This window comes from Salmo salar, chromosome 16, assembly GCF_965601325.2.
Source record: "Salmo salar chromosome 16, fSalSal1, whole genome shotgun sequence".
Taxonomy (NCBI): Eukaryota; Metazoa; Chordata; class Actinopteri; order Salmoniformes; family Salmonidae; genus Salmo; species Salmo salar.
Window position 1 is genome coordinate 2,204,586 of NC_138306.1, and position 15,924 is coordinate 2,220,509.

The following is a 15,924-nucleotide window of genomic DNA, read 5'->3' on the forward strand; positions in this document are numbered from 1 at the left end:
AAACACACACACACTGTGACAAAGTGCACCTCTTAACAGCCACTCCACACACACCCAGATTGAAAAATAAATAACTGATTAAAAATCCCTCTGCACCTTGACCTGTGGTTGAGGGGTGACACACGCAGGCACTCTCGCTCTCTCTCCCTCTCTCTCTCTCTTGCACGCACAGGCACACGCGCACGCACACACACACACACAAATCATAGTGAAGGATGAAGGTCAGTGTCAGGGCCCTCCTCTGCTGTAGAGTCAGATTGGATGTCAGTTAGCTGTCGGGGAGATAAGAGATGGCAACCCATCATGACACGCTACCTGGTGTGTTAGATGATAGATAGGTTCCATAGTGTCTTCTGTCCTTACAGTCGCAGGAAAGAGTGAGGGGGAGAGGAAGAGGTAGAGAGAGAGAGGTAGAGAGAGAGAGGTAGAGAGAGAGGTAGAGAGAGAGAGGTAGAGAGGTAGAGAGAGAGAGAGAGAGAGGTAGAGAGGGAGAGGTAGAGAGAGGGAGAGGTAGAGAGAGGGAGAGGTAGAGAGAGGGAGAGGTAGAGAGAGAGAGAGAAACACTGTGTCTGTATGCTTCTCCATGCTTCGATCAGAGCATCCAAGTGGAGAAAGATGGCAGGAGATGATGCTGAGAGAAAGTAGGGATAAAGAGAGAGGGAGTGGAAAGTAAACAGTGGATGGGTAGAGAGGAGGGGGGGTAGTGTGGGGTAAAGAGCAATGGAGGAGTGGAGGGAGGGGAGGGAACTGGTTCCCATGGGGTTTGGTGCTGTCAGTCCCTGTGAGACTTCAAAAGCTCTGCTCTCTCTGTGATCAAGCTGCTACACGCACGCACACGCACGCATACACACACACACACACACACACATATACATACATACTGTACATACACACAGATTCATACTCATACACACTCTCCCTGTGATCAGGCTGCTCCCTGACTCTGGGCTGACAGCACACTGACTGTGCCACTTAGAGAAGGATGAATGCACACACACAGACACACACACAGACACACACACACACACACACACACACACACACACACACACACACACACACACACACACACACACACACACCATTGACAAACTGTAATGATTCCCTGTTGAAGGAAATCATTTGTTAGGGGATTTCAATACTGATGTCTGCAAAAAGAATAGCCCAACCCACATGTATTTATGCACTTTTGTAGATCACTTGCTCTGACCCAAATGATAAAAGATCCCACCAGGATATAAGTGAAACAGTGCAAAGTACAAATGACTTAATATTGGTGTCTGATAAATCTAAAATATCGCAGAGTGGAGTAATAGTATATGGAATCAGTGATCATTTTGTTACATTTTGCACAAGGAAGATTTTTAAAGATATATTTAAGTGTCACAAAACCGTTAGAATCAGAGGACTCAAAAAATACTGTGTTGAAAAGTTTAGGGAGGAAGTGGGTAAAATTGACTGGTCACCTGTACTAGATAGTGTAGGGGTAGGCAGTGCCTGAGAAGTCTTTAAATGTAGATTCCTTAATGTGGTGAATGTGACGGGTCAGGGTAAAGCAGAGATCTAGCCCTTGGTTTAATCATGAGATTCTAGAATCTATCCAAGCAAGGAATAAGGCCTTTAAAAAATTTAAGAACTCTCAAGAGCAGCCGGATTTTGTCCTATATAAACGTCACAGAAATTAAGCACAGAGCAGGATGGATGAAGCTAAGAGTGGTTACTTTGCTGAGAAAATAATTGAGAACAAAAATTACCCTAAAAAGCTTTGGAAATCATTTAAGGAACTATGCTGTAGTAGCACTACCAAAAACAAACTAAACAGTATTGGACTGAACATCAAAGGGGAGATGGTATATGAAAAAGCAGAGAATGCCTGTAAAACTTTGGGCTTCGTGGGTGTGGAGTCAGGCGCAGGAAGCAGGAAAATGTTTGGTACAATATGTAATTTAATAAGTACTGAAAACCGAGGAAATACGTCCAAACACAACAGGGCGAAACAATAACCTCGAAGTCCAAAATACATGTACCACAAAACATACAAAGTGACGACACGTAACAAGCCCGCACACAGAACAGGTGGAGAGGCGGGCTTAAATAATAAAACAAATTACTAATGGGAAACAGGTGTAACTCATAAAGACATAACTAATAGAAAAACGAAAAAGGGATCGATGGCAGCTAGTAGGCCGGTGACGACGACCGCCGAGCGCCACCCGAACAGGGGGAGGAACCGCCCTCGGCAGTAGTCGTGACAATGCCAATGAATTCTACTCTTTTTTTACTTCTGTTGCCAGCAAGCTGGTTAGCCAGCTGCCCACCAGTTCTGGTTTGTATGGAAGCAACCAAGTCAAGAAGTATTATGTAGAGTTAGGGGTTCAGCCAAACTCTTTTTCTTTTGCAAAGGTAGCAACAGCCAAAATAGTCAGTATGCTGGCAGAGCTTAAATGTTCCTGCAAGGTTTCTTATAGATTCTTCTGAGCAAATCTCTTGTACCAGGTACCACTAGCAGCATTTTAGCCATAGACTGTTATACAAGCTCTCTAGTCTGTGTTTTAATAAATGTGCAATAAGAATAAAACACAATTATACAAGGGAGAAGTCGAAATTCACACAATTGTTACATGGAGGAAAATTGGGGAGGTCCATGCTTTTCAATTTCAGTCAAGGGGAGGGTTTAGTATTTTTTTATTTAGTTCAGGGGATGGAATTTGTAATTGATTACATTTTACATTGTTTAGTGTCTGAGAATTAGTTGCTTATTATACAGTGAACTCGGAAAATATTCAAACCCTTTCCCTTTTTCCACATTTTGTTACGTTACAGCCTTATTCTAAAATTGATAAAATAAAACATTTTCCTCATCAATCTACACACAATACCCCATAATGACAAAGCAAAAAACTGTTTTTAGAAATGTTTGCAAATGAGTTCTGTTATACTCACAGACGCCATTCAAACAGTTTTAGAAACTTCAGAGTGTTTTCTATCCAAATCTACTAATTATATGCATATTCTAGTTTCTGGGCAAAGGTTGTAACCAGTTTAAATCGGGTACGTTTTTTATCCGGCCGTGCATATACTGCCCCCTAGCCCCAACAGGTTATTAACTCTAACTTTGAGTCATTACGCACACTGTGGGGTCCTTTATATCATGTAATCACTTCTGTTTAATTCTGTCTGTCTGTGTGTGTGTGTGTGTGTGTGTGTGTGTGTGTGTGTGTGTGTGTGTGTGTGTGTGTGTGTGTGCGCGTGAATTGTACATAAATTACACAAGCACGCATGTATAAATTCACACAAGCACGCATGCACACAAACAAATTAAAGATGATGCCAATTTTAAAGGGCAAATATAAACTGTGTGAGTTCCCTTTTAGAACCAAAAGCCTTGGAATTGAAAGAAAGGGCTTTTTAACCTGTTAGGGCTAGGGGGCAGTATTGACACAGCCGGATAAAAAAACTTACCCGATTTAATCTGGTACTACTCCTGCCCAGTAACTAGAATATGCATATAATTTGGCTTTGGATAGAAAACACCCTAAAGTTTCTAAAACTGTTTGAATGGTGTCTGTGAGTATAACAGAACTCATATGGCAGGCCAAAACCTGAGAAGATTTCATGCAGGAAGTGGCCTGTCTGAGAAGTAGTGTTTCATCTTGGCTCTTTTTATTCAAGGCTGAGGATCTTTGCAATAACGTGACACTTCCTACGGCTCCCATAGGCTCTCAGAGCCCGGGAAAAAGCTGAACGATATCGAGGCAGGCTCTGGCTGAAACACTTGTTTCAGAGTACTATGGGCTTAGGCGCGTGCCCGAGTCGACCGAATGCTTTCTTTTCTTTTGTCTGTTTACCTAAACGCACATTCCCGGTCGGAATATTATCGCTTTTTTATGAGAAAAATGGCATAAAAATTGATTTTAAACAGCGGTTGACATGCTTCGAAGTACGTTAATGGAATATTTAGAACTTTTTGGTCACGAATTGCGCCATGCTCGCCACCCTTATTTACCCTTTCGGATAGTGTCTTGAACGCACGAACAAAACGCCGCTGTTTGGATATAACGACGGATTATTTTGGACCAAACCAACATTTGTTATTGAAGTAGAAGTCCTGGGAGTGCATTCTGACGAAGACAGCAAAGGTAATAACATTTTTCTTATAGTAAATCTGACTTTGATGAGTGCTAAACTTGCTGGGTGTCTAAATAGCTAGCCCTGTGATGCCGGGCTATCTACTGAGAATATTGGAAAATGTGCTTTCACCGAAAAGCTATTTTAAAATCGGACATATCGAGTGCATAGAGGAGTTCTGTATCTATAATTCTTAAAATAATTGTTATGCTTTTTGTGAACGTTTATCGTGAGTAATTTAGTAAATTCACCGGCAGTGTTCGGTGGGAATGCTAGTCACATGCTAGTCACATGCTAATGTAAAAAGCTGGTTTTTGATATAAATATGAACTTGATTGAACAAAACATGCATGTATTGTATAACATAATGTCCTAGGTGTGTCATCTGATGAAGATCATCAAAGGTTAGTGCTGCATTTAGCTGTCTTCTGGGTTTATGTGACATTATATGCTAGCTTGAAAAATGGGTGTCTGATTATTTCTGGCTGGGTACTCTGCTGACATAATCTAATGTTTTGCTTTCGTTGTAAAGCCTTTTTGAAATCGGACAGTGTGGTTAGATTAACGAGAGTCTTATCTTTAAAATGGTGTAAAATAGTCATATTTTAAAAAAATTGAAGGTTTTGCATTTCTAAGGTATTTGAATAACGCGCCACGGGATTACACTGGCTGTTGAGTAGGTGGGACGCAAGCGTCCCACCTAGCCCATAGAGGTTAATGGAAGTCAAAAGAAGGGACATTCTTGAAATGATCAGGCAGCTCACTCAGTTTAAATCTCATGCTGCTTTTCTGGCAAGAAGGTGTGTAAAGAAAGACATCCGTTCCAAAAGTGGACGTGCACAGGAACACACATGTGCACACAGACAATGATATAATGTATAAAACTACAAAATACAAATGTCTCTAACAAGATATTGTCACGTTGTAAAATAAATAGTAAAAAAGTAAATAAATAATCATTTCATACTGCATTGTGTCTATCTACGTTGTCTCTCCTTGCAGTACGGCACAAACTATGGGTCCTGTGAATACACTACACTTAAACTTCAATAAAGACCACAGTCAATTGACACTATGTTACCTCTCTCAATGGTGCCTGGCTGCCTAACATAACATTGTTTTCTGTTCCAGCATGTCGCCATGTAGCTAATCATAGAGCAGAGGTAGCGTAGCATGCTAATTACTACACCATAAAGTGCTGTGGTCAGCCAGCCACCCATGGGCTAGCGCAAGAGCCTGGACCTCAGCTCAGCTCTATATACAGTAGGAGTTAAAGGCACTATATGGGATATTTACAGACATTTTTATACATTTTTATGAGTTATAATTTACATTTCTCCAGCCGAATCTCCCAGTTTAAATGGCAGGGCTGCTGTTTGGGTGAAATATAAATCCCAGATTGTAGTTTCAAGCACCATGTCACACACACAAGGCTCAAACCAGAGGCCATACAACCATGGCATTGGCATACTGCAGTCTGGCCTAACTGGTACCTCTGTTACTCAAACACATGCACACACACACACACACACACACACACACACACACACACACACACACACACACACACACACACACACACACAAGGCTCAAACCAGAGGCCATATAACCATGGCATTGGCCTACTGCAGTCTGCCCTAACTGGTACCTCTGTCACTCAAACACATGCACACACACATGCACACACACATGCACACACACACGCACGCACACACACACACACACACACACACACACACACACACACACACACACACACACACACACGGCTCAAACCAGAGGCCATATAACCATGGCATTGGCGTACTGCAGTCTGCCCTAACTGGTACCTCGGTCACACAAACGCACGCACGCACACACACACACACGCACGCAGGCACGCACACACGCATGCACACGCACACAAAAAATTCAACAGAAGTGATTCAATTCTATATGGGATCCCAGAGTGTGTATAATGACTCGGAAAGCAATGTCACAGTTAGACGCACACTACAGTTCCGCCCAAACTGGCACGTCTGCCTCCCCGTCACACTCTTGCGAATCTGACAATGAGTGGGTGTTGAGTTCTTACAACCCAGTAAAAGTTCAGGCTCAAAAGCTTTTTTCATTTTATGGAGAATGTAGTGTGGCCATGGTGTATTGTTTTTCAGAGGGAGTGATATAAATAGGAATGGAAGCATTTCTGTGTTTGTGTGTTAGTGTCTACCTGTGTTTCTCTGTGTATGTGGTTCAGTACATGGATGTATAATCTCTGTGATTACTTGTAGTAGTTCAGAGTGAACTCTTATGACACTTTATTGTGTCATTGTCCTCTCAGGAATGCTGTCTTCTCTCTATTGCACCCAGCCCACCCCCTCAGGTCATCACACACAGATGGACGTTGGCTGGTTCGATCCGATTGGATTGAGTTATTATTACCTTTGGTTTGGTCCGTGGATTGGTCTGTGGATTGGTCAACAATTGATTTTGAATAGAAACAAGTCAGATCTGTAATAAATGGAATGAAGGTCTGTTGTTCTCTCTCTTCTCCTCTATCCGGCCTATGAAATAAGGTTGGATGAAATGCTTCTCTTGTAAGCTTCCCTTGTAGGTCTGTTATGTTCATGCTTTGCTTTGTAACTCTAGGATCTTCATGCCTAGAATAATGCTTTGTAATGCTTGTTAATCCTTTGTGAAACCTACGCTTATGCCTTGTATAAAGTAATCATTCCTTGATTACAATACAAATACCTCAAAAATGCTATAACTTCAATTTCTCAAACATATGACTATTTTACACCATTTTAAAGACAAGACTCTCGTTAATCTAACCACATTGTCCGATTTCAAAAAGGCTTTACAGCGAAAGCATAACATTAGATTATGTCAGGAGAGTACCCTGCCAAAAATAATCACACAGCCATTTTCAAAGCAAGCATATATGTCACAAAAACCAAAACCACACCTAAATGCAGCACTAACCTTTGATGATCTTCATCAGATGACACTCCTAGGACATTATGTTATACAATACATGCATGTTTTGTTCAATCAAGTTCATATTTATATCACAAACCAGCTTTTTACATTAGCATGTGATGTTCAGAACTAGCATACCCACCGCAAACTTCCGGTGAATTTACTAAATTACTCACGATTAACATTCACAAAATACATAAAAATTATTTTAAGAATTATAGATACAGAACTCCTTTATGCATCGCGGTGTCAGATTTTAAAATAGCTTTTCGGCGAAAGCACATTTTGCAATATTCTGAGTACATAGCCCGGCCATCACGGCTAGCTAATTTGACACCCACCAAGTTTGGCCCTCACCAAACTCAGATTTACTATAAGAAAAATTGGATTACCTTTGCTGTTCTTCATCAGAATTCACTCCCAGGACTTCAACTTCAACAACAAATGTTGTTTTGGTTCCAAAAAAGCCATAGTTATATTCAAATACCTTCGTTTTGTTCGTGCGTTCAGGTCAGTATCCGAAGGGTGACGCGCGAGCGCATTTCGTGACCAAAAAAAAGCAAAATATTCCATTACCATACATCGAAGCATGTCAAACGGTGTCTAAAATCAATTTTTATGCTATTTTCTCGTAAAATAGCGATAATATTCCAACCGGGTGACGTTGTATTCAATCAAAGGCTGAAAATTGAGAATTCTCATGAACGCGCATCTCCAGTGTCACTGTTCCCAGCCTGACCACTCACAAACAGAGCTGCTGTACTTAGCCCAGAGACTGCAGACACCCCATTACACTTTCTGGTGCCTTCTGAGAGCCAATGGAAGCCTTAGAAAATGTCACGTTACAGCAGAGATGCTGTATTTTCGATAGAGATGCCACAGAAGGAGAACAAATTGTCAGACAGGGCACTTCCTGTATGGAATCTTCTCAGGTTTTGGCCTGCCATATGAGTTCTGTTATACTCACAGACACCATTCAAACAGTTTTAGAAACTTTAGAGTGTTTTCCATCCAAATCTACTAATTATATGCATATTCTCGTTTCTGGGCAAGAGTAGTAACCAGTTTAAATCGGGTACATTTTTTTATCTGGCCGTGCAAATACTGCCCCCTAGCCCCAACAGGTTTTAAGTAACAAGATAACTGCTACAAGTTATGTTTTGAATTGGCTATCTTATCTAGTTAGTCTGTCTGTCATTATACTGTACCTGCTGGTGAAATGTCACGCTCTCTCTCCTCTGGCCACTCGCACTGGCATACATGCAGCACACACAGACACGCACTGAAGGGTCATTCTGATGATGGCTGATATGTCCATTTTTCATTGATTGATAGGCTAATATTTAAGTGTTTCTTCATTAATGATGAAATAAATGCCTTTTCATGACCTTACAAACCCTAATTTTACAACTTTCAACAGCGCATCATGCACATACAAGCTGGCCCATTTTCAATCTGCACAATCTCGAACTGACAGCCTACTGTCACGCACAGATTCACAGACTAGTGGCAAATAAACTTGAACAAAGCCAAATCAGAAAATTAATTCCCAATAGCCATTGCTATTCAATGCAGATCCCGCCTTCATTCCGCTTTGATCAAACTTCTTTGCCTTGGTGTGTGAATCTGGGCCGGTGATAGGCTACTTTGTTTTATAGAGAAGCCGGAATACAATTGCCAAAAAATTTGAGGCGCCGTTTCGGCACGCTGGACAACTCTGGCCCCAGTAGAGCTCTTCAGCTGAAACTAGAGTGGATGACTGAATAGTCTAGTGACTACCACTGTTGAACTTTTCCGACAGAGGATGAGACTGGCAGAATGGGCAGCTACCCATCAGTCTGTCAGTTTGTCCACACATTCTTCAAATGAATGAGTCGCAGCTCAATTAGTCTCTATGAAGCAAAGGTGACACAATGTTGGAGGCCCAAAGCTTGGATGCCTTCCCCAAAATCAGGGTTGGAAATTGTAAAGAACTCCAGTGGCGGAGGAAAAGACAGAGTGGACAGTTTGGGCACAGTTCTAGGACTGGAGCCCTGCTCTCTGTGTGGGTCCATTATGACCACAGGAGACCTCCATCCTGGCACACTGGGCTTCCCATCCGCTGATATCTCAATTTAGGCACCCTCTCAGTTCAACTCATAGACTACATTATCCTTACTGTGTTACATTTCTAACAACTGAGTTTCTCTGTTAGACCAAATTCATTAACTATGTACATGGGATTCCTGTGAATTCAGTCCTATAATTCAGTTTGGCTGCAAAACAGGCTTTAGATGGTTAGAATTGGAGTCCTATCATTTCAGCCTCAAGCGCCAGCAGGCACAAAGACGATGAATTAATAAGTAAGCAAGAATTCAGTCCTTGACCTTTTCTAAAAAATGTCAAACCCATGCCCAGTAAACACCAATGGTAGCTATACAGCTATTGCATCACAGAATCCTGCCATTACATTTTTTCACTGAACTTCAAGCCCAAGGCTAACGCTGATGGTAGAGATAAAGCTATGACATTAGACGTTTTCACAGAACTTCCCATAATCCAATCTTTGGAATGTTCCAAAAGCAGTTCCTGAGAAAACCTGCATGACCTTTTGTGTACCTGTACACCATTTGAGGATGAATTGTCATACTATAGTCAGTCAGTATGATCTCTTTCTCTATTTTCCATTGTTCCAATTTCTCCTGTGGTTTAGAAAGTACTTCCCACATCATTTAACAGAACATATAGTACCTCTGGTATTTCCCCCCTCTATGGACAGATCTCCGTTCCCTTCATTCTACAATCAAACAGCAAGAGTGTATCAACCCCAACCCCAGGCCACATCAACCCTAGACTCAACACCAGTCTCATCCATCATAGCCTGTCTGATGCGCTGTGTGTGTTCTTTGGGTTGTGAGCAGTCTGACTGAGTCTGGACTGGGATCAGAGGCCTGTGGAGGAGGAACTGGGAGAACCTGGGATCTTAATACACTAAAGTGGTTTCCTTTCATTAATTTAGGCATTGTTCTGTAACCATAGCGGGGAAGTGATTTGCCAGTAACTGCTGATCAAGGAAAGAAAATAATTTAATACTCCACTATGGAATATTCAGCTGATTGTTCATCTTTTAGGTCTAAGCTTCATAGTAGATGACATTCGTTGGTTATCATATTGTTACTGAGGATGTCCAGAACTGATAGGTTGACTTACCGAAGCCGAAGGCAGCAGGAGCAGGGATAGGAGCAGACTGGACCGGAGCGGACGTGTAGAGACCGGTCACCAGCAGACCATCAAAATACATACTGGTGGAGACAGTCACTGTGGAGAGACAGAAACAAGAGTGTGAAGTGAGAGAAGCACTGCTAAGTTATTTGGTCATCTTTTCTTCACACACTCACACACATTGGAATAAACACACAAAAAAGCAAGCAACAGGCAAAATAGTAAATTCATAACAACGTGTTGGAATAGAGAGCACTAGTAATGTATTTTTTTGTAGGAACTAACCTATTGGCCAACCCAAAGTTGAAAATAATTGGGTTCTTGGAAAAATGTTAAAAATAAGGTATGTGGTACAAACAGGCTTGTTCTATGAAATAATCTTCATCAGCTAAAAATGTACTTTTTGTGAAATTTGAAGCATTTACAGTATGCAATAAAAACAAGTCCTTAATGCAGATAAAGGCTTCATAATTCATAAAGGCCATGTTAACTGACTGATATTATCTCATAGAACAAAACATGAAGGCTTCATAATTCATAAAGGTCACGTTAACTGACTGATATTATCTCATAGAACAAAACATGAAGGCTTCATAATTCATGAAGGTCACGTTAACTGACTGATATTATCTCATAGAACAAAACATGAAGGCTTCATAATTCATGAAGGTCACGTTAACTGACTGATATTATCTCATAGAACAAAACATGAAGGCTTCATAATTCATGAAGGTCACGTTAACTGACTGATATTATCTCATAGAACAAAACATGAAGGCTTCATAATTCATGAAGGTCACGTTAACTGACTGATATTATCTCATAGAACAAAACATGAAGGCTTCATAATTCATGAAGGTCACGTTAACTGACTGATATTATCTCATAGAACAAAACATGAAGGCTTCATAATTCATGAAGGTCACGTTAACTGACTGATATTATCTCATAGAACAAAACATGAAGGCTTCATAATTCATGAAGGTCACGTTAACTGACTGATATTATCTCATAGAACAAAACATGAAGGCTTCATAATTCATGAAGGTCACGTTAACTGACTGATATTATCTCATAGAACAAAACATGAAGGCTTCATAATTCATAAAGGTCATGTTAACTGACTGATATTATCTCACAGAAACAAAAATATCAGATCTCCTAAGCCTGTTAACCTCAGACCATATTTTCAGCGTTTATCCCATATCCCCATTCTTTCCCCATAGAAATGGCTGAAGGAACCAGAGGTAACTCATTTCTGGTTTTAAGGACTACAATCTGGCGAGCGCTATTGCAAGCAAGATAATACGAACATATTATGAAACACTCAAACCAGAGGTATGGCTCTAATTGCATTACCTCCCTGCAAAGTATCTTAATCACCAATTACTGTATATACTAATTAATTACAGGATCAAGATCAAGGATCAACAACAACACTAAGTCCTAGTCCTGTAATTATTATGATAGAAATCCTACAAACACAGGCCCACCTCTCCAGTAACATACAGCAGACTACATACTGATGCTAGATAATTAGCCAGTGTGATGTGTATCTATCTGGCAGAGAACATGCCGCCACCAGCACTCCTTTAACACTCTCCCTGCTGCTAATGAGCCTAACGAGCACAGAGCACAGGTGTTCACGAGGGTCTGGCAATTAGAGAGCGGGGAGGGGTAGAGGGTAAAGGGGGTAGGGTGAGAAGGAGTCTCCTAAGGGAGGGAGGGGGTTGTATAAATAACAATATTTGTATGGGGGAGAGGGAAGGGAGAGGGAGAGAAGGAAAAGACGGAAGAGAGGTGGGGCACAGATGTGAGTGCAGGTGCTGGGAAGTTCCGGAGGTGGGGGTTGCACCCAGTTATAGATGCCAACTATGACAAATGTTACTCCACCCAACAAATAAGCCTACGGCAGCATAGGGAGAATGGGTTTCTGGTCTCTGTGGAGGTCTGAGTCACATACTAGGAGTGTTCTGTTATCTGATCTAACCACCCACTCTTCCACAGTGTGATCTACCACAGTATACCTGCTGGGGAAATCAAAGATCCTTATTGATGAGTCAACGAAAGGAGTTTGATGAGCTAATCAGCTATACGTCCAAATGTCACAGTGTTACTCGGGGACTAGCCAATCCATGCCAGGTAGCCACAGTGTAGCCCCGAGGAGCAGACAGTCGATCAACAGTGTATCCAGCAGGTTAACTAGCTATTGGTTTTCTGTATAAATCTAATTCTGATTGACAGGACCACAGTACCACAAGACTACATTACTGGAGTTACTGTAAAACCTCACTAGCCACAGCAGGACTATATCAATGGATTTAAAACACCACAGGACAACTTCACTGTAATAAAATATCTCTGGACTACATGACTATTGAGTGACAGGACCACAGGACTACACAACTACACCATTACATCACTAGTGTAAAACATCACTGGACTAGATGACTATTGACTGACAGGACCACAGCACCACACGACTACATCACTACATCACTGGAGTAAAAACAAACTAGCATCACTGACTTTGTGGCTCATGGCTTGGCCTGGTACCAACCAGACAGATCCTATGGCAACGAGGGGAAAACTAAGGCTCTAAAGGAATACAGTACACTCCTAAACGAATATGTGTCTGGCTGGGTTCTGTATATTAAAGAAGAAAGAGAACCAAAGCTGACACGGAATTCCACCTCAGTTTGTTATGGAACTGGGTGAAGGATGAGAGACAGAGACTCGTAGTGTAGTGGTGTGAGTAATACAATCTGGGTCTGGGTCTGTTTAGGTGTGGGGAATTTGGGGAAGCAAACTTCTGTGGCCTCATGTCTGTCTGTATGTCTATCTGTCTCTGTCTGTCTCGGTCTACGGATGCTTGCGGTTCCAGTGGTGGGCTTCATGACCCTAGTTGAAAAGTAGTCATTTATACTGACAAAAATATAAACTTAACATGCACCAATTTCAACGATTTTACTGAGTTATAGATCATATAAGGGAAACAGTCAATGGAAGTACATGAATTAGGCCCTGATGTCAAGCCCTGAACTTAGAGACGTTTATTTTTCTCTAATTTGGTTAGGTCAGGGTGTTTTTCTATTTCTTTGTTTTGGCTGAGTGTGGTTTCCAATCAGAGGCAGCTGTCCATCGTTATCTCTGATTGGGAACCATACTTAGGCAGCCCTTTTTCCCTCCTTGAGTTGTGGGATCTTGTTTTTGTGTAGCTGCCTTGGAGCAGCCCCAGAACGTCACGTTTCTGTTTATACTGTTTATTGTTTTGTTCGGTTTCACTTCAAAATAAAGGATGTGGAATTACCAGCACGCTGCGCCTTGGCTTATTTATGACAGGGAGTTTGAGGACAGTGATCGTGACAGAGGATCCCATCACAAGAAAGCCAAGCAGCGTGCGCTTACTGGGAAGACGAGCTGGACCGGGGAGAACCAACATCAAGGGAAGCATGAGAGGCAGAGTTAGGGTGGACACCTGAGCCAACTCCCCATGCTTACCGTGGGGAGCGAGTGACAAGGCAAGCACTGTGTTATGCGGTGATGCGCACTGTGTCACCAGTGCCCACTCACAGTCCGGTGAGATCTGTGCCCGCGCCCTGCAGTTGTCGAGCTGGGTTGACCAGACCTCCAGTGCGCCTCCACGGCCCAGTATATCCTGCGCCAGATCTGCGTACTGTGTCGCCAGTGCGCCTGCACAGCCCAGTTCGTCCTGTACCAGCACTCCGCCCTTGCCGGGCTAAAGTAAACATCCAGCCAGAACGGGTTGTGCCAGCCCTAAGCTCCAGACCTCCAGTGCGCATGCATGGCCCAGTATACCCTGTGCCAGCTCTGCGTCCCCGGTCTCCAGTTCGTCTCCCCAGTCCGGTGAGACCTGTTCCAGCTCCACGAAAGAAGCCTCCAGTGATGATCCATGGCCCGGAGCCTGTAGTGATGATCCATGGCATTAAGCCTCCAGTGATAATCCAAGGTCCGGAGCCTCCAGTGATGATCCATTGGACGGAGCCTCCAGTGATGATCCATTGGACGGAGCCTCCAGTGATGATCCATTGGACGGAGCCTCCAGTGATGATCCATGGCCCGGAGCCTCCAGTGATGATCCATGGCCCGGAGCCTCCAGTGATGATCCATGGCCCGGAGCCTCCAGTGATGATCCATGGCCCGGAGCCTCCAGTGATGATCCATGGCCCGGAGCCTCCAGTGATGATCCATGGCCCGGAGCCTCCAGTGATGATCCATGGCCCGGAGCCTCCAGTGATGATCCATGGCCCGGAGCCTCCAGTGATGATCCATGGCCCGGAGCCTGTAGGGATGATCCATGGCCCGGAGCCTGTAGGGATGATCCATGGCCCGGAGCCTCTAGGGATGATCCATGGCCCGGAGCCTCCAGGGATGATTCATGGCCCGGAGCCTCCAGGGATGATCCATGGCCCAGAGCCTCCAGTGATGATCCATGGCCCGGAGCCTCCAGTGATGATCCATGGCCCGGAGCCTCGTGATGATCCCTGGCCCGGAGCCTCCAGTGATGATCCCTGGCCCGGAGCCTCCAGTGATGATCAATGGCCCGGAGCCTCCAGTGATGATCCATGGCCCGGAGCCTCCAGTGATGATCCATGGCCCGGAGCCTCCAGTATTGATCCATGGCCCGGAGCCTCCAGTAATGATCCATGGCAAGAAGCCTCCAGTGATGATCCATGGCAAGAAGCCTCCAGTGATGATCCATGGTGCAGAACATGTAGTGATGATCCATGGCACGGAGCCTACAGCGAAGTCCCCCAGTCCGGAGCCTCCAGTGACATCCCCCAGTCCGGAGCCTCCAGCGACGTCGCCCAGTCCGGAGCCTCCAGTGGCGGCCCCCAGTCCAGAGTCTCCAGCGACGGTCGGCAGTCCAGAGTCTTCAGCGGCGGTCGGCAGTTCAGAACCTCCGGCGATGATCCACGGTCTGGTCCCTCCAGCGACACAGAAGCGGGGGGATCAGCGGGCGGAGTGGGGGCTATGCCCCGAACCAGAGCCGCCGCCAAGAATAGATGCCCACCCGGACCCTCCCCTATAGGTTCAGGTTTTCGGCCGGGAGTCCGCACCTTTGGGGGGGGGGGGTACTGTCACGCCCTGACCTTAGAGACATTTATTTTCCTCTAGTTTGGTTAGGTCAGGGTGTGATGTGAGGTGGGAAATCTGTTTTTTCTATTTCTTTGTTTTGGCTGAGTGTGGTTTCCAATCAGAGGCACGCCAGGTCCATCGTTGTCTCTGATTGGGAACCAGACTTAGGCAGCCCTTTTTTCCCTCCTTGAGTTGTGGGATCTTGTTTTTGTGTAGCTGCCTTGGAGCAGCCCCAGAACGTCACATTTCTGTTCATCCTGTTTATTGTTTTGTTCGGTTTTACTTCAAAATAAAGGATGTGGAATTACCGGCAAGCTGCGCCTTGGCTTATTTATGACAGGGAGTTTGAAGACAGTGATCGTGACACCTGATCTATAGATTCCACATGACTGGGCACGGGGCGCAGCCATGGGGCCTGGGAGGGCATAGGCCCACCCACTGGAGAGCCAGGCACAGCCAATCAGAAGGAGTGTTTCCCCACAAAAGGGCTTTATTACAAACAGAAATACTCCTTAGTTTCATCAGCTGTCCGTG

The 15,924-nt window shown here is 43.9% G+C and overlaps 1 protein-coding gene across 1 annotated transcript in view; it reads right to left on the reverse strand.

Moving 5' to 3' along the window:
• The window catches only part of LOC106573022 (reelin), a 318,880-nt gene that overhangs the window by 237,336 nt on the left and 65,620 nt on the right, over positions 1–15,924 (reverse strand). The window contains 1 exon segment of the mRNA XM_082962453.1: positions 10,279–10,386. Coding sequence (XP_082818579.1) covers positions 10,279–10,386 — 108 coding nt within the window.